The sequence below is a fragment of the Plasmodium vinckei genome (genome assembly GCF_900681995.1).
Source record: "Plasmodium vinckei vinckei genome assembly, chromosome: PVVCY_05".
In the NCBI taxonomy this organism is placed as follows: Eukaryota; Apicomplexa; class Aconoidasida; order Haemosporida; family Plasmodiidae; genus Plasmodium; species Plasmodium vinckei.
This window is the reverse complement of record NC_051297.1, coordinates 61539-80493: the sequence shown is the minus strand read 5'-3', so window position 1 is coordinate 80493 and position 18955 is coordinate 61539. Positions and strand designations below refer to the sequence as shown.

Below are 18955 nucleotides of genomic sequence, written 5' to 3'. Positions count from 1 at the left end.
ATATTTTGGCACCTATATCTTCCCTTTTTCTTTTTTTTCTCGATTTGTTTGATAATATGCGTTCGATTATGCGCATATGAGTGGTATTCCTATATCATCGTTTTTTTCTGTTTGCCAAAAAAAGGAATGCAAATGATAAACCTTTTGCATCAAAAATAAAAGATGGTTCTGCAACTTTTTGAATGGAATAAAATTACTGGAAAGCACAGAATCTTGGCAACAGTGAAAAAATTGAAAAAAAAATTTCCATCCAAATATGTAACGAATGTGGAAATGGATACGCAGAAATAAAATCAACCCTCTTTTTGTTCTAAATGATTAATTTACATAAACAAGCGGGGAAATAAAGGAACTGAAAAAAAATATTATATATATATAACGTTCCTTTAGTCAAAAAGTTTCAAAATTTTATAATTCGGCATGTTTATTACATTAATTTTTTTATATATAATATATACGTATATTACGAATTTATGAAAGTAAGAAAAGCCATATTAGTTTTGGTATTTATATGTTATAATTATGATTAAGGGGAAATACATTTGTTCCAATGAAATCAGTGAATATTTATTTTATTGGATATATTGTTATGTATGTATATGTAAATATGCGTTTTTACGTATATAATTTTATAATGACAATAATATGGTTTGTGATTGATATATGCATTAACCTTTGCTTGGTTTTTAAAATTACAAGCTTTTGATATAAAATTAATTTGTATATGCCCATAAATTACGTAAAAAATAAAGTCACACTATAATAATGAAAATTAAGAGAGTTAATTATAATATACATTTATTTATATTTATATTTGCTAATATATGTTTAAAAATGAATGAAAAAAAAATAAATAAAATGGGAGAGGAACAATAATTAAGAAATGAGAAATGCTTTCCATAATATTAATGTTAAAGAGGAAAATATGCAATATATAAATATACAGATCAATTGTATTTTTACAAGTTATATTTTTTTATTATTCTTATTTATGTATATTTATTTTTATTTTATTTCCAATTTTTAAGAAAATAGGATAATTTGTATGTTGGAAAATTGAAGTTTTGGGTATATTTGTTTATAAATATGCTATATATATATTGAAATAACTCATTCAATTTTACCTCCTTGCAATAAATTTTTATATGAGGGGAAGGATGAAATGATGAGTTGCATATATATATCCGTCCATTGACAGTTACATAGAGCAACATTTCAAAAGTATAGGCATTATATACATATTTATATGAATTAACTATTACATTTTAAGGGAAAGTTTTGCTCATTTCAATTTATAATTACACATATATGGTTATAATATGTATGTTATTTAGTTACTGAAAAATATTTCAATCATTCTACTGATTTACATATTATGCAATAAACGGAAATTTTTAAAGAAACAAGGCAACATATTTTGTTTAAAAAATTTCTTAACGAAAAAAATTACTTTTTTAGCAAAAACATGAGCATTTGGGATATAAGGAAAATAAAATTCGTTTTGTACAATTAATAAATGAGTATAAATATTATTATATACACTTATGTATGCATGTTTTGCAATAACTTGATTACGGAAAAAAGTACTAAGAAACTAAAACATGTAAAGTTCAGTAAAATAATATCTTAATTTGAATATAATAAATAAATTTCGGTATCCAAAAAATAAAAAGTATTATACACACACAATATATTGATTATGTGAATTTTGTACAAAAAGTGATATTTTTGAGGTCTCGGAAAATAAAAAAAGTAATAGTAAAGCGATTTACATAACTTCTTCTAATCTTTGTGAAATGGAATTAAGGTCTATGGTATCTTCATTATTTGGGTTAGTAATTTTTAATAATAAATTGATGTCTTTATCAGATAATCTTGTATCTAATGCATTCATAATCTATATTATTGAATGAGAAAAAGAAAAAATAAATAAAAATGTGTGTAAAAATGTCATGTGAAGTAATTTAAAATGAAAGAAATAAATGCGGAATAGTCGGTAAATTCTTTATAGAATAATTGTACAATAATGTAAAGCATGTAATAAATGCAAAACTGTATGAAGGATACAAAAAATGATATAATATAACTTACTCCAATAAAGTTATCGATTTTTATTTTGACGCTAGCGTTTTGTTCATTTGCACTTTTAATCTGCTTAAGTGGGTTCTCGCTGTTGTAGCGTTTTTTTGCAAAGTCTAACCAATATTTCATGTCAACGACCTTCAAAAAAAAAATATATATTGAATATTATGCGATAGAAATGGTATAAATAATATCCCATTTTAATATAAAATGCAACATAGTGTAAATAAAAATGTGTGAGTGAATAAAATATAAAGTCTTTACAAGTGTGTGTTTCATAGATAACAAAAAATTTTTTTTTCATTTTTTTTTCTCACCATTGGTAAATCGTTTTTCTCATCTGGTGTTAGTACAATTCCAAAGGAATGTGCCAACTCATAAAATTGGTATAACTCAAGAGTATCATTACATGAACCGAAAAGGATGAAAGCTTCTCTAAATTTATCTTCCATTTTTGCAGTAAATTGGAAATAATATGATAATTTTTGTGAAATGAAAAATTAAAAAAATGATAAAATAAAAAAAGTAAAAGATATAATAAAGGTAAATGGAAACAAAAAAATAATTTTTCGTGGGGGGGTTGTATAAATTAAAAAAAAAAAAATATATAGATATATTTTTTTTGTTCAAGATTTCTTCTTTATTTAATGTTTTTTTATATATTGTTTTTATTTTTTATTTTAATTAATTTATTTAATTTTCATATAATTTTCTTTTTTTTTTGGTGTTGTTTAAAATTTTTATTCTACATAAGTTGCGTATAATGTTGCAAAAAAAATATTAATAGCTAGAAGGTCATATAATTGCGTGCAATTAAAAAGGGATTTTTTTTTTCTTAATTATTTTAATATATAGATGCTTATATTATGTTTTAACAATATGGGTATAAGGTTTTTTATGTTATATATAAATTTTAACAGAACAAGTTTGGCTTAAATTTTAATTTGTTCAGTTGTTTTTTTGATTTTAGCCTTATAGGTTGTATTTTTATGGTTTATTATAAATTTTTATTTTTCCCTCTATTTTTTATTATTAAATAATATGCTAATTTTTATATTACTAAAGGGCGTACATATGTACACGTACACTTAAACATATATTTTAACGTTAGTACAATCCTTTTTATTTTTTTGGGGGTGTATATTATATTTTTATAAATAATTAGAGAAAAATAGTATATAATTATTTACGTATTAACTATTTAAAAAATTTATATAACATGTATATATTTTTTTTATTATTTTATTTAATTTTTAAAAATAAATCATATAACGGAAAAAAATGGGTTGTGAAAAAAAATAGATACAGATTAAAATGATTCTTATATTATCATTGTCTCTTCTTAAATATAAAATAGCATTTGGAAAATTCGATATTTTTAAGGCATTGTAGAATGAAAATGGCAGAATGTTAATGCATTTCTACACATGCCAATTCTGTATGTTCTATTGTATATAATGAGCAAATTCACAAGCAAATGATAACATCCCATACATATGTTTCATTATATGCACACAGCCAAAGAAATATTATTCCATTAAACATATTATTTATGAAAATGTTGTATTTTATGAAATGTAATATTTCCGGTAATATATATGTGTTACTAATTCCTAAAATTTTTTTTTTGCGTAATATATAGTTTACCTTAGAAGGATTTAGTAAAGATATATATCGTTAACACAGCTGTTAATAGCTATATGTATATAAATGAGTAGTTAAGAATGTATATCCCCAAAAAAATAAAATGTTTACACACAAAAAGTTTTATATATTACGATATTGTTCTTTAAGTACATTTGTTCAATTCATTAATCACCATTTTTGTAGATTTATAATTAGGAAGTTATGAAAACTATTTTTAATATGTTATACACAAAAATTGTGTAATGAAAAAAAATAATAAGGTTTATTTTCATGTGCAGGTATATAGTAATATATATTTTTTTATGTTTACTATTAAGCAAATAAAATATTTATCTTTTTTTGACATATTTTTATAAATGAATATATGTTAATTTTTTTAAATTGCTTGATAAACATGTTTTTCATAAAAATCGTTACTAAAAAATATCCTTGAACTTGGATAACAAGAAAACAAAAAAAAGTTAATGTAAAAATATCATATTTATGTATATGCACAATCTTTAATATGTTACGTTACAATTATTGACTATGTTTTTTATTCTAAACTATAATTACCATTTTATTTGATTTTTATGTCTTTCGGTTTTCTATTTAAATATATGACCCTCGTATTTTTATACAAATTGGCTTTATTTGATTGAGAAATAATGTATATTAAGCCTAACACAAAATTAGTCTGATTATCTGTTTTTTGAAGGATTTAATTTATATGATGAGTATGACAAAAAAAAGCAAAATTTTTCTGTTCGATGTAGATGGAACCTTAACAAAGTCTCGAAAAGTATGTGATTCTCTTTAAATACATAAGAAAAGCAACATTCAATTTGTATATATTTGTTTCCCAAATGGATGTTTTTTTAATACATATAATATAGCAATTTTTATATATTCAAAAGAATAATAATAAAGATTGAATATATGTAAATATATTTGCATGAGTCCATATTTTTAACTTGTACGCATATTAGACGATCGAAAAAGATATGGTTGATACATTATTGGAATTAAAATCTAAAGGGGAATGTTTATTGGCATTAGTTGGAGGATCTGATTATAAAAAAATTATAGAGCAAATACAATGTAAGTAATAAAAATAAAGTATGGCTATTATTTCTTTATCATTTATATAATCACAAGCATTTTTTGTGTTTAAATGTAGCATTAATAAAAATATAATCCTCAATTTGTATTAATTTACGATTTGTTCTAATTTTTTTTATTTTTTAATCTAGATCCTGAAATTTTTGATTATATATTTTCAGAAAATGGAGTAATAGCGCATAAAAATAATGAACAATACTTTTCGGAGGTAAACATCAAAATGCGCATAAATAATATATTAAGATACTATTTCATTTAATTTTGTTTTATTACATCTCTTTTAACAGAATATTGTAAATTTCTTGGGAGAAAGCAAATTAAAAAATCTTATAAACTATTGCCTTTTGTATATTGCCAATTTAGATATTCCAAAGAAGAGGTAAAATTATAAATAAAAAAATAAGATGTTATAGATGATCGAAAGTGATATTACAAAATGTCTAATTATCATTATTTTTTATTGTTTTATCGTTTTAAAACTTTAACATTTTAGAGGAACCTTCATTGAGCTACGAAATGGAATAATAAACATTAGTCCCATTGGACGGAATTGTTCATATATAGATAGAGAAGAGTTTTGTGCATATAATTCCAAGCATGACATTCTTAAGACATTTCGATCAAATTTAATTAACGAGTAATCTTAATTTGTGGTGAAATAATGTTGTCTCTTTTTTTAAACATTCGATTTTTATGTTTTGATTCGTTATTTTTCCCGACCTTATTATATCTGTTTTTATCTTTTATATTGAAAGGTTTGGGAAATATAACCTCGCGTTTTCAATAGGAGGACAAATATCAATAGATTGCTTTCCAACAGTACTAAGAAAGAAGCAAATAAATTCACAATTTATGAATATAAGCAATATATATGTATATATGTTTACTTATGGTGTTTCGCTATGTTTAATGTGTATTGGCCAATAAAAGTGAATGAATATAATTTTTTATTGTATATATTTATATAATTTCTATATGTTGGCTTATAAAATAAATTGTCTTTTTCAGGGATGGGATAAGACATTTTGTTTGAGACACATAGAAGGGATATCCAATGAAATATATTTTTTTGGAGATAAAACAGATATAGTAAGAGTGCAAAAGCAATGAATATCTACATTTCCTTATAATTATCATATGTTATTTATATATTGTAACCCTTTTTCACCATGGATTTTTAACTAGGGGGGAAATGATTATGAAATATTTCACGACAAAAGAGTGCGTGGTTATTCAGTTACATGCCCAGATGACACTATTAAAGTCCTAAGGACATTTTTAGACAGTTAAAAAAAATGATAGAAAAAAGGGAAAGTTATATTTTTTAGTAATTGAAGTTTAGCAGCTTCGTGATGTTATTTTATTTCATTTTAAAAGTGTTTATATGACCGATCTTACATTTATGTGTCTGGGAATATATATAGCTTTGTGTTGTTGTTATAAAGTTAAATTTGTAAAATTTAACATAATAAGGACATAAAATATGTATAATACAATATGGTATATTACATATGGGTATAATGAATTTATTCCAATTAAAATTAGTAATATAAAAATAAAATTATATTTTTTTATAATACTATTTTCTTTTTTTCCGATTAAAATTAATATGATGATTATTTTGCTTGAAATTATATGAATTTATTTAAGCTATATATTTATTTTTTATTCGTTTAATTTTTTTTTATATTTATAAATTATATTTACCATTATTAGAACATTAGAGTATGTGTCAACAGTTTGACCATTTTACAACACATCAAAAAAAACAGAATAAAAATATATAAAAAGAATGTTAAATAATTTACAGGTGTTATAAGATTTTTTTTTAAGTTGTGCAAATAAATATATAAAAAAAGAAAGAAAATAGCCATTATACGCATATATAGAAAAAAAAAATAAAAATATGTCTGGCGTTATTGATTGTGATGTTATGGGGACACAATTAAAAATATAAAAAGAAATAACATAATCCAAAAAATAAATATTTAAACACATAGATTTATTATTATTGTGCATTAAATTATACGAATTAACTTAAAATCAAAATTATAAGGGATATGTTGTTAAAAAAAATATATAAGTTTTTAAATTGTTTGTTCATTTATGTGTGCATTTGAATAATTAAATAAAGTTTTAACGATTGTATATTTTTAATATACGTATCTTGTTTGCTTTATTATATTACATAATAGTGTTGTAATATCCATTTAGCAATTTGTATTTGTTTTAAAAATTGCTGAATGTATCAAGAAAATGTTTGGTCACCTTTGTTTGCAAAAAAATTAAAATAAATAAAAAAATAAAATAAAACAACAATATAAAAAAGGAATAAAATAAATATAATGGGAGCAGGACAAACTAAGGAAAACAATGGGGGTAAGTTTTATGAAAAGAAAAAATCTGACAACATTAAGAGGAAATGTTAAGGAATGAGATTCTAATACAAAAAAACATACTTATTGTCTTATTCTTTATATATGCATATATTAACTGAATCTATTAGTGAATTCTTATATGTTACATAACTGAATAATCGTATTGTTTGTCATAATAGTTGCGTGTTTTTTTAATTTTTCATGCATTTAGAAACATAACATCCTATATTTGTTTTCCTTTTAAGGATATAGAATAATAAAAATAAGCGAAAATGGCCCAGCGAGTAAATGCAATTTGGAAATATTTTTTGATTACATAGTTAAAATAGATGACGTAATATTACTGGATGAGTCTATTAATACATATAACAACTTTATAGACAAGGTTAAAAGTTATGAAAATAAGGAATTAATTTTATATGTTTATAATTGTCGATATGCAAAAATGAAGGAAATAAAAATTATACCAAAGAAATGGAGTGGGAATGGATTATTAGGAATAAATATAAACTATGAGCGTTTTAATGCATTATATGAAGGAGTTAGTATTTTAAAATCGTTTAATAACCCTTCAGATTTCGAATGCAATTTAATGGAGCATAGTGATTATATAATAGGACACGAGAATAATATAATTAGAAATAAAAAAGAATTAACGGAGTATCTTGATAATAATATAAATATAAAAAACCAAGACGATTTATGTAAATCGCAGATGTATATATATAATAGTAACACTGAAAAGATACGCAAAATTAAAATAAATCTTGATGAAATATGGCAAAATATAGAATTTGTTGAGGATAGCATTAAAACAAAGCATTTACAAGCAATTCCTATTTGTAATAAAGAAAATCTAAATAATATAACGGAAGAAAATAATTCCAAAGAAATATGTTTTCCCCAGAACAATGGATTAAAGAAACTTGAACATGGTAATGATGAATATTCGGTAGAATATGATAAAGAAATGATGAAAAGCCAAAAGAAAGATCAATTTGATTATTTCAATAGTAGGAATGTGGCTTCGCTCTCAACAAATTCAGAATATAATAATGATAATCGCATTATAGATTTCCATAAATCTGAAAAATTGAGTAATGAGTATGTATGTAGTAAAGACAATAATACTGAGAATATTTTGCTCCCTCAAAATACGAATGAAGTTAGCGAAGTTGAGGATTTTTGCTATACAAATCAGCAAACTAACATCTCCATGAATGTAAAAAATGATAATAAGAATAGTTATGATGAAAATTCAACGATCGAAATTGAAAAAGATGAAATTAAAAGATGTGGAATTGTGAATAGTGAAGAAGAGTTTAATAATGCCAGTGACAGTAGCGAGTGTGGCGACAAACGAAAGAATAATTATTCGGAATATGTCAAAAACATGAAAATATATACTGATGAAATGGCGGAAATATATGAAACTATGAGAAGAAATAATGAAATACTCAATAATATAAAACAAATGAACAAATTGGAAACTTCTTTAGATGGCTATAATAAAATTATGTAAAACAACAGTGAAGTATATTATGTAGCATATTGATTTTTGTTAAGACATTAATTTATATGTTTTTTACAAGCTAAACAATAAAACCTGATATGCATATATAAGTAGTAGTCAAAATATAATGCCTTAAAATGTGTAATGAAATAATTTATGCATTCAATAACACCTTGAGCAATACTTCTGTCAATAATATTAACAATGATGATATGTGAAGAATAAGGAATGAAAAACGATATCTACATTAAATGGGAAACAATTAAAATCGTTGCAGATACAACCAAATTTATATATACAAAAAGAGGTGTATTGTTATATATTCAGTAAAAAAAAATAAAAAGATTATAGTGCTAAAAATAGCGCTTAACAAATATTAAAACATTATTTTAAATTATTTTTTTTTAATTTGTTATTTTTATGTTACACAACAGAGAATACAACAATAAATTATCGAAAAAAAGTTTAGTGTATAACTAAACATAGAAAAAAACACAAAAAAATAGTCACAACAATATATTTAATGATTTATTGATTTGTCTAAATGCAAGCATTTAAATATTATATTAAAAGTTTTAAAAACACATATATACATTTTCAATTAATAACAAAATTCATTGTATGTATTGTAATTTTTTTTGTTTTTTTTAATAACATTTTTCGTGTAATTTGCATCCTTTTTTATGAGGAACCTGAAAAAAAATATAAAAATGATATATAAAACAGCATAATATGAATAATACATTGAGATGTTATAGAACAATGGAATGTTCTCAATTTCTGACTATACTATCCATCGATCTATGTATATATATAAATACATATGTATGTGTGTATAGTAAAGATTATAGACATTGGGAATTACTTTTGTGAAGAGAAAAAAGGAATATATATTTTTTTTACTAAATTGCAGTTAAATATAGAATAACTATAAAAGTTGGTCGTTAATTTTGTTTAATTCATCTTTTAAATAATCGTCGCTCCATTTTTTGACCTGATAAAGTGTAAAAAAATGCAATAATATAGATTCTATCCGTTCGAAAATGTGTGTAATATTAGCTAACTATATAACTTATATGAATTTATTCAAAATGATGTAATAGGAAGAATAATAATCATGTATATAATAACAATATAAATAGGAAAAAACAATACAGGCATATTCATGCATAAATGGTGTATAAATTATTTTATCGAAGACGAAAAAATAAAATAAATAATAATGGAATTACCTCATTTTGGTAGAATAGTTTGTCATGAGAATTGCCATGTTGACTATTATAATTTTGATTATATTTATCAAGAACACTCAAGCTGGAGAAACTTATATCAGGTCTATCATATGGGGAATATTCATAATTATTTTTGTAAAAAATAAAATATTGAATAATATCTTTTTTGACTTCGAATATATTGTTATTAATATAATTTGAATTAAATGAATGATCGGTATTTTTAACTAAGTATGATGTTATACCATTTAATATATCAGGGCAAGAAACAAAATTTAAAAGAGCATTTGTCTCTATATTTAAAGCTTTAATAAAAAGTGCATTGTCTATTGTTTTTTTTAATTCAGCCATGCTTATTTCCTCTTTTGTTATATATGCTATTTTATAACTGTTTTTTATAAGATCATTCCATAATTTATTTGTTATTTGTGCCCTTTTTAATAATTCCATTTTATAATTTCTTAATATATTTAATATTTCAAATGTGATGTGAGTTGCTAATGGAGGTAAAGAAGTAATTTTTTGATAAGTTTGATCAGCCCAATTTTTAATTTTTTTATTTTCACTTTTTCTCGAAACATTTAATTTCTTTAATATATATAACAAATTATTATATTTAAAATGGTCATGTATAATTTCTTCATAATTTTTTAATGTGTATATTTCTGGGATTGTTAAAAAATGTTCTTCTAGTAATATATTTGCATTTTGTTCAGAAACTTCTAATTGGCTTTCTGATGTTATTTCCATTAATTCTAAGCTATCATCTGATATCCATCTTTTACATAAACCAGACCAAATTAAATCAGATGATTTTATTTCGAGACCAGTTAATGCTAAATATAAGCCTAACGATCCTCTTAATTGTGTTAGTATATACGAAATGCCACCATATGGTAAGAATGAGTAACTTAAATTATTATATGAATAAGACGAATGCAAATAAGATGAACTATTATTAGCAAGAAATGTTAAAAATCCAGCAGATCCTTGTATTTTTCCATTACAATAAGATATAAATGGTTTTTTATATGAAAATATTAAATATGCTAATTCATTAATATTTATTAATATTTTTTTAAAAATGTTTAAATAATGGTTATTTTTCGTTTTTTGATATATTTCTAATATTTTTAATATATCATATAAATTATAGCTATAATTAAATGTATCATTATATAACGAAGTTAAGAATATGAATCTCTTAGTATAATTAACTTCACTATCTCTAAGGATTTTATATAATTTATTTACAAGTTCTATATTAATATATTTATTATTTATTATAATTGTATTCATGCCTACATTACTTCTGTTGTATACACACTCGTCTGGATTTCCACAACTAAGATAATTTGTTTTGTTTCTTTGCTCATTGTGTACTTCAAGAGGATCTATATATATATCATCATCTTTAAATATACTAGTTTTTATATAATTTTTGTGAATAGAATTAAACTTTTTTGGTAGCAACAATACGCTGCTTATTTTTTTCTTTCTTATAATATAATTCAAATTATTAAGCATAATTTTAAAGATATTTCTTGGGTGATAGTATATATGGTGTGTTTTTTACTACAATATTTAAATCCTTCCTTTTTGTCCCTATTTTTTTTTTCTTATTACTTAATTTGAAGCTTATCTATTTTTTTATGCTAATTCATTTTTGGCAAATGTGGAATAGGTATATCATGATGGATTATAAGTATGTTTTTAACATTTTACGCATTTACGTATTTTTTTGTGTACCTCCAATATTTTTCATTCATGCATAAATTTTAAATTAAAATATGGTTTATATTCTCAAGTTATATTTCAGTTATTATTAGTATATTTACATTTAATGGATGCATATAAATACATACCGTGGTTTCAGTATTCCTTATGAAATAAAAAAAAAAAATATTGCACAGTGCATTTTTGTATAAGTCAAATGAATTACAATTTTTATATTCTTATAAAAATTTAGAGCAAATATACTTTTATTTTGTGGTAATTTTTTTTGTTTTTTTACTGGGAAAGTATATATTATTATAGTAGAGAATTAGAAAAATAGTGTGACCAAACATTGTGAAACTGTATATTTTAGAGGAACTATGATATAAGTATACAAGTTAAGATCAAGGAACATTGTAAATTTTAGGGTTACCATTTTCTGTAGTTTTAATATAAATTTTAAGGGTATAATAAAATTTTTATAAGAAATGATATGGGTACACATATGTAACATATCATAATATTTGTGAGAGATTAATATAGTAAAGATGTGTATTAAGGTGGTGTGCTTGGAAAATGGTGTTTCGTGTTTTATGTATATATATATATCTACTTATTTATTAGCCGCATTGCCTAGGTATTGATTCGTTTTTTATATTCACACGTATTAATATCATATCATTTTACAATTGCAGTTTTATTAGTTTTTATGTTATTAATTATTATCCCTTTCCCTTTAATGCCCCCATTTTATGAGGTTTCATAGAGTGATGGTTTATATGGATGATAAAGGAAATGCCTATTATTTTTATAATTTGTTCATTTTCTTAGTAAATTAACAACTTTTTTAAGAGTCTTATAAATACATTTTAATAATTTTTGAAATGGATTTGGTTATATTTATAGATTAACGAAAGGTACATATTTTTATGAAATAGTGTTACCAATTATTTGGTCAGTCTATACAATTAGTATAGAAAGGTGCAGCATAGAATATGCATTATATAGGTAATTTTTTTTAATTCATGAAAATGCTTCGAAATAAATATACATACATGTATATATTATTTTTTTTTAAAATACAAATTAGTATGTTTCTGTAAAACCACAAAAATACGAAGCACCAATATGCATACTTTTATATATGTCTTTTGCTTATTTTTTGCGTAAAGTTTTCTTATGGTGATAAGTTAAAAAATATGTAAACTTTGTCTTTTTCGAATTTATGCTAAATTTTAGCGTTTGATTTTTAAAATTCTAAGTTTATCTTCATCACTTATTTTTTTCTAAAAATTATTTTTTTTACATCATTGCAATTTTTTAACCTAAATTAAAACGTTTTGGATACTGCTTTGTTTAAATAGAGAAATATACAAAGTGATTTTTTATGTATCTGAATTCTATATTCATGTGAATACAAATAATTATACGTATATGCATAATATATATACATATAGATTCTTTGAAAAAAAATATATTTTTTATATCTAAATAAAAAATTATACGCAAGAAAAATGGCAAAAATTAATAGATATTCCTTTTTGGTTTTGGTATACATATTTGTTGTATATAAATATGTAGAAAGTTTGAGAATGCATAAGACATTTAATAATACTGTTAAGGAGCATGCCACCAAAAATTTCAACGGTGTAAATTATAATTTAAAGGAAAAGACATGTAATAATGGTGACGACAAATGCAAAAATGAATTAGAAAATAAAAATATATATAATGAAAAATCCACAATCAATGAAAATAAGGTACCATATTTGAAGAATGGAAACAATGAAAATGAAATTTTAAACAATATATTGATATCCGAAAGCGTTCTTGATAGTTCTAAAGAAGTTTGTGAATTTATTGTTATGAAAAACAATTATTTTAAAAACTTTTGTGCAATGACACATTTATACAAAGATATACTAAAATTAAAAAACACAAGCAGTAAATTATATGATGATGTTACAAATGTTTCATATGAAAATGAAGAAGTATCTGAATCCAAAGTTTTAAAAAATGATGGCGATAAAAAAATTGTTATTGAAAATGATGCTCATCATCCTAAAATTTCCATATTATATATGTTTGAAAAATTATGTGTTGGTGGTATTCCATTAGCTTGTGCTAATATATTAAAAGTAGATAATGCTCTTGATATCAACCAATATGATAACCAAATAAATGACATAGAATTGAACGATATTAACAATATAGAAAATGATTTAATTGGTTCAGAATATTCAAAAAATAAATTTGTAGAAAATGTGTCAGATTTGACCGAATAAAATACCTAATTTTTAATAAGAACTATTTAAGAAAATTGGTGAAACAATGAAACTGTGTAAAGAAAATGAATTCCCTTTGATCAATTATAGGGCGTTTCTACACAAAGGAATAATAAATAGGAACAAATAACAAATAGTGATGTATGTTTTCGATTTATTTTTGATATTATAATTTGTTTTTTCGTTTTTTTATAATTTTTAGATTTTAAGCAAAATACAAATAATGCGCATTAAAAAAAATCGAATATCAATACGTAATTTTTTTCATGTGTTATTTCTTTTTGTTTATTTGGCTTGTTAGTTACATCATTTTTAATGGTGTATCTGTGTATGTGAATTTATATTGATATGCATATTTAAGTGCATATTGTGATTTTGTTTTAAAATTGTGAAATAAACTTAAAACCTTAAAGAGTTACAAATGTCAATTAAAAATTAATTTTACACAAAGTTGGAATAGATAAATCATATGTATAAGCATGTGTTGTGTCTTAAAAGAAAAGGGATATGCTGAATATTTAATACAATAGTTGCATTGAGCAACGAGAGGAAAAAGAATGTATTCTCCTGCGGAAATTATACATATATTAAAAGAAATAAAGGTATTATTGTAAGTGATTTAAAAAAGCATTACCACGAGGATTTTTTTAATGCATTATGTAGAAAAAAGTTAGAAAAAAGGAATTTATGTCCATGTCTCTCTAAAAGCTTAAAAATGAAAAGGAGATACTGCATTTATTATATGAGATATATAATCCTCTTTTTTAAATTGATAAAATTATGCAAACGATTAAAATTTTGTATGGGGGATAACTTAAAGTAGCTATTTTGTGTATAGTTTTTAATTGGGATGATGTTAGTAGCATTCGAGGTTAGGTGATCGTTCTAATTCGTACGAACAATTATATTCCATTGTATTATAACTCTTTTGCATTTTAGCAAAAAAAATAATAACATAAAATATTCGGGGTTTTTATTAATTTTTTTGGGTGCACATCAAAAGTTTGTTGCACATTTTACATAAATATTGAAACGGCGGATAAAATAAATATTAAAAAAATAGTTTATTTTTTTGCTTTTCTTTCCCCTTGTTATTTTTATTCTTTTTACCATTCAGTTTTGAGGGATGCAACTTGTTCTTGAAGATTTGCTACATCCTTCTTAATTTTTGCTCTCCTGTAAAATATGGGGCAATCCCTATTCATGCAAATGACATCTATGTGTAAATTTCCCTGACATCTTTGGCATTCGGTCCATAGTTGAAAAAACTCATTTTGTTTAAGTTTTAGATCTTTGATTTTTTGCATATAGATAGAGAATTCTTTGTTCGTTTTACAATGGTTACATAATGGTGGTTTTTTAATTGAGCTATTACAACCTATGCATCTAATAGTTTTTTGAAGAAATTTTGATAAAGCTGTGTGGCTTGACGTTAGGATAGTTTTATGCCTTGTATGTTCTCCACAAAATAAAGAGTCTGAATTTTGCATAATAACTTCAAATATTCTAGATAGTGGATTTTTGATAGCATCTAGATAATGATTATGATCTATTGATAAATTATTATCTAATACATATAATGGATCTTCAGCTCTTTCATATTGTGCTTGCCCTTTTGTACCTTTTATAATGATATAACTAACTCTATCCCCAACATTTGGGGCCGTAGCACCATCTCGTTGTTTCAATTTTTTTGCTAATTCAACATGTGGCAATCTAGTTTCATATTCAGTTTTTCCTAATGATTTGGTTACAACTAATAAACTCATATCTATATTATTTGTTAATAAATCTTTAATTTTACTTTTTGTATACTCGATAGCGCTATTTAAATCTTTTTCTATTAATAATTTATTTAAAACGGTTTCCATCATTTGTTGTATAAGTATACAAAAATCTCTTCTAACGGTTTCAATACCTTTACAATCCATTTTATCATGCTTATTTGGATTAGTGTATAATAAGCCGGCATATCTCTTTTTATTAAGTAATAAATATGGGCAATATACTTTTTCGAATTCTAATTTAATAGGATTTAAAAATTCTTTACTTATTCTTTCTGCTGCATCTTTACCTAATCTCATTGCTTCTCCAACATCATTTGTTCCAAATTTAACCATTACAGAATCTGTATCACCATATACAACAGTTGCATTGTGTTCAAACCCATTGTTTTTACAATAATATGATTCAACGGTTTCTTTTGTTTTTTCTATCATAGATCTACCGAATGTAGTAATTGAGGTAGCTATTTCTAAACAAGGCAATTGACCTCCAGCCGCTGCACCAGTATATCCATAAACTGAATTTGCTGATATTTTAAGTGCTAATTGTCTTCCATTAAGCACCATTTTTGTAATTGGATTTTGTTCATTTTTCATCATAGCTTTTACGTTTTTTCGGGCTCTTATTAATTCTTCGACAATTAATGGCAATACACCCCGTTTTACATTACCTTTAACAAATTTAAAATTATTTTTTCCTGGTACAGTTGTTATATCATTTTTATTTAGGTCAGAAATTTCATCATTATTTTTTATGAGTGTAGAATAACATAAATTATGGGCGATCATAATAGATGGATATAAAGATGCAAAATCAAGAGTCGAAATAGGTTCTATATAATAACCTTTTATTGGCTCCAAAACAGTAGCACCTTCAAATTTATCATTATTATTAACTTTCATATATGTGCTAGGGATAATATAATTTAATTCTTTACATTTTCTATATAATTGTGAAGTAACTTTAATTTGTTGCCCTCTAGTTAATAGATAAACAAATGGTGTACCAGTAACTCTAGCCATTTCTACATAATTATAAATAAATAATAATTTATCAATTAACCGTAAGGGTAATAAACCATCCTTAATACAATAAGTGGCTATACGTTTACGTGATTCCGAATTTTCATTTTGTAAATCGTTCATTATGCTATAATGCACATCTTCTTTTTGTTCTTTTAAGAATTCAAATGACACATAGTTTAATGTATACGATTTTAATCTATAATCTCTTTTAATTAGATCGTAAACATCGAATTGTATTCTTCCATTAATATTAATTTCTTTTGTTTCATGTGTCCCAAATTGTTTTGAAGAAAAATTGGCGTCTTTAACAAGACTTGGAATATTTTTTATTCTACCTATGTATTTTAATTTTTTTAAGTTTAAAGCGGTACCTCTGTTTAATATATATGGTATATCAAAATTTATGATATTATAGCCTGTTAAAAAATCAGGGTCTAATCTTATAATAAATTCGTTCCATGCTTCTAACATTGTTTTTTCATCATTAAACCATATAACATTTGAACCAGGTATACTAGCGCATTCTAAAAGTGTAAAAATAAATTTTGCACAATTTTCAATTGGGTCACCTTGCAAATATAAAATTGATGATATTTGTATAATAGGATCTGCTTTGGCTTCTGGAAAACCTTTTCCATCTAATTTTATACATTCAATATCAAAGGAAAGGATTCTTAATTTGGGAATTTTTTGATATTCATTTTCTAACGGCATAGGTTCTATATTTTCATAATGTATATCTATTTCAAATGTACAATTAGACGATTGTTTGTTTTTACTTCGTATAATATAACTATTCTTTTCACATTTAATCCATGATGAACCAGTTATTTTTTTATCAATAATATACCTTAAAATAAATGGTAAATTGGCTTCATATACGATACCACCAAAATGCTTACTGTTAACAGTTATACCATTTTCAAAATATTTTTTTAATGATGGAACCATCTTAGGTAATAAGACAGTTATTTTTAAAAAATCCGTTTTTCCTGATTTTTTAAAATACATAATACTTTCTGTTTGAACAGTTTCGATTTTTAATATTTTATTTTCATACATCTTAAATTGATTATTTAGACTCAGGGTTTCATTTAGCATCGATTCAAGTTTTATCATATCATCATTATTAAAACCGTTTGGTTTCTCTACATAAAAATATGGGAAAAAGTTGTGAACATTCACTAAAACACTATATCCGCAATTTGTGATGGTGTATATTCGAATAATTGGAACAGATACGAAATTTTTTTCTGTGCCTAGGATTGCTTTATATGGTTCATAGATACTATCACATTTAGAATCGCTATTATTAGTAGAACCTTCATTACTATAAATCACGTTTCGAAATATATTTTCCACAGTGTAATCTAAGTCGATCTGAAATAATATCAAATCATCATTGTTGTTGAATTTTAAACAGCCATTTGAATCATACGGATTTGGTCTCTCATATATTTTTAGTAACTTTTCGTATTCTTCTACAACGGGATAATTTTCATCTTGATCGTTATTTTTCACCTTTTTTACTTTATCGTAAAGAGGGCCATAAGGAATTACATTTGTGACCGAAAATATGTTTTGTTCCATTTTTTGTAGTCCTAATTAGTTCATTAATATATGGAATGTATTGACGTGAATGAGAAACAAATATAAAAAAATTCGCTATTTTATTAAGCTATAAAAAATATGTGTATTTTGTGTACATATGCAAGATGCACATGTATTATTTATGTGTAATAGCTATGCGTCATTCATATGAGAAATATGCATAATTTAATTGCCAGGACAAGTTATTTTACAAAACATTTTAAAATATTTAAAATATATTTTTTATTATAAAATACATATGCTAGCAATGACAATAGCTAACCAAAAAAAAATGAAAAAAAATAATAACAAACAAATAAGCGAGATGATATAGCATGAAATAAGAAGGGATGCTAAAAAATGAATTAAAAAAATTGCTTATTTATAATGTTATTCAATGGATGTGTAGTTTTTTTATTCATGCATTAGCTAATTTGGAGAGAAAGATTAATATATGTGGAAAAAAAAAATTCGAAAAAAAAATATAGTTCATATAATAAATACGCTATATATATAATAAAATGCTTGCATAATTATGTTATTTCTTAAAAAATTGCTTAAAATTCGTCTTTTATCAATTTGAAAAAATGAAGAGCATTGC

General features: G+C 23.7%; 6 protein-coding genes across 6 annotated transcripts; 3 read left to right on the top strand and 3 right to left on the bottom strand.

Moving 5' to 3' along the window:
• Window positions 1-1768: 1768 nt before the first annotated feature.
• PVVCY_0500220 (conserved Plasmodium protein, unknown function) lies at window positions 1769-2534 on the bottom strand (the record flags this gene model as incomplete). The annotated part of the gene is made up of 3 exons (XM_008627397.1): window positions 1769-1897; window positions 2092-2220; window positions 2400-2534. 3 exons carry the CDS (start codon window positions 2532-2534, stop codon window positions 1769-1771), a joined length of 393 nt encoding a protein of 130 aa, XP_008625619.1.
• Window positions 2535-4438: 1904 nt separating this feature from the next.
• Window positions 4439-6120, top strand: PVVCY_0500210 (phosphomannomutase, putative; the record flags this gene model as incomplete). Its single annotated transcript, XM_008627396.2, has 8 exons — window positions 4439-4510; window positions 4698-4809; window positions 4962-5038; window positions 5118-5209; window positions 5324-5467; window positions 5586-5649; window positions 5839-5919; window positions 6016-6120. The coding sequence occupies 8 exons, from the start codon at window positions 4439-4441 to the stop codon at window positions 6118-6120; spliced, it is 747 nt and encodes a 248-aa protein (XP_008625618.2).
• Window positions 6121-7175: 1055 nt separating this feature from the next.
• On the top strand, window positions 7176-8730 carry PVVCY_0500200 (golgi re-assembly stacking protein, putative; the record flags this gene model as incomplete). The annotated part of the gene is made up of 2 exons (XM_008627395.1): window positions 7176-7209; window positions 7454-8730. 2 exons carry the CDS (start codon window positions 7176-7178, stop codon window positions 8728-8730), a joined length of 1311 nt encoding a protein of 436 aa, XP_008625617.1.
• A 919-nt stretch (window positions 8731-9649) lies between these two features.
• Window positions 9650-11480, bottom strand: PVVCY_0500190 (enoyl-CoA hydratase-related protein, putative; the record flags this gene model as incomplete). The annotated part of the gene is made up of 2 exons (XM_008627394.1): window positions 9650-9715; window positions 9954-11480. The coding sequence occupies 2 exons, from the start codon at window positions 11478-11480 to the stop codon at window positions 9650-9652; spliced, it is 1593 nt and encodes a 530-aa protein (XP_008625616.1).
• Window positions 11481-13261: 1781 nt separating this feature from the next.
• Window positions 13262-13954, top strand: PVVCY_0500180 (rhoptry neck protein 12, putative; the record flags this gene model as incomplete). Its single annotated transcript, XM_008627393.2, has 1 exon — window positions 13262-13954. One exon carries the CDS (start codon window positions 13262-13264, stop codon window positions 13952-13954), a length of 693 nt encoding a protein of 230 aa, XP_008625615.2.
• Window positions 13955-15060: 1106 nt separating this feature from the next.
• On the bottom strand, window positions 15061-18354 carry PVVCY_0500170 (DNA polymerase delta catalytic subunit, putative; the record flags this gene model as incomplete). The annotated part of the gene is made up of 1 exon (XM_008627392.1): window positions 15061-18354. The coding sequence occupies one exon, from the start codon at window positions 18352-18354 to the stop codon at window positions 15061-15063; it is 3294 nt and encodes a 1097-aa protein (XP_008625614.1).
• Between the last annotated feature and the right edge of the window lie 601 nt (window positions 18355-18955).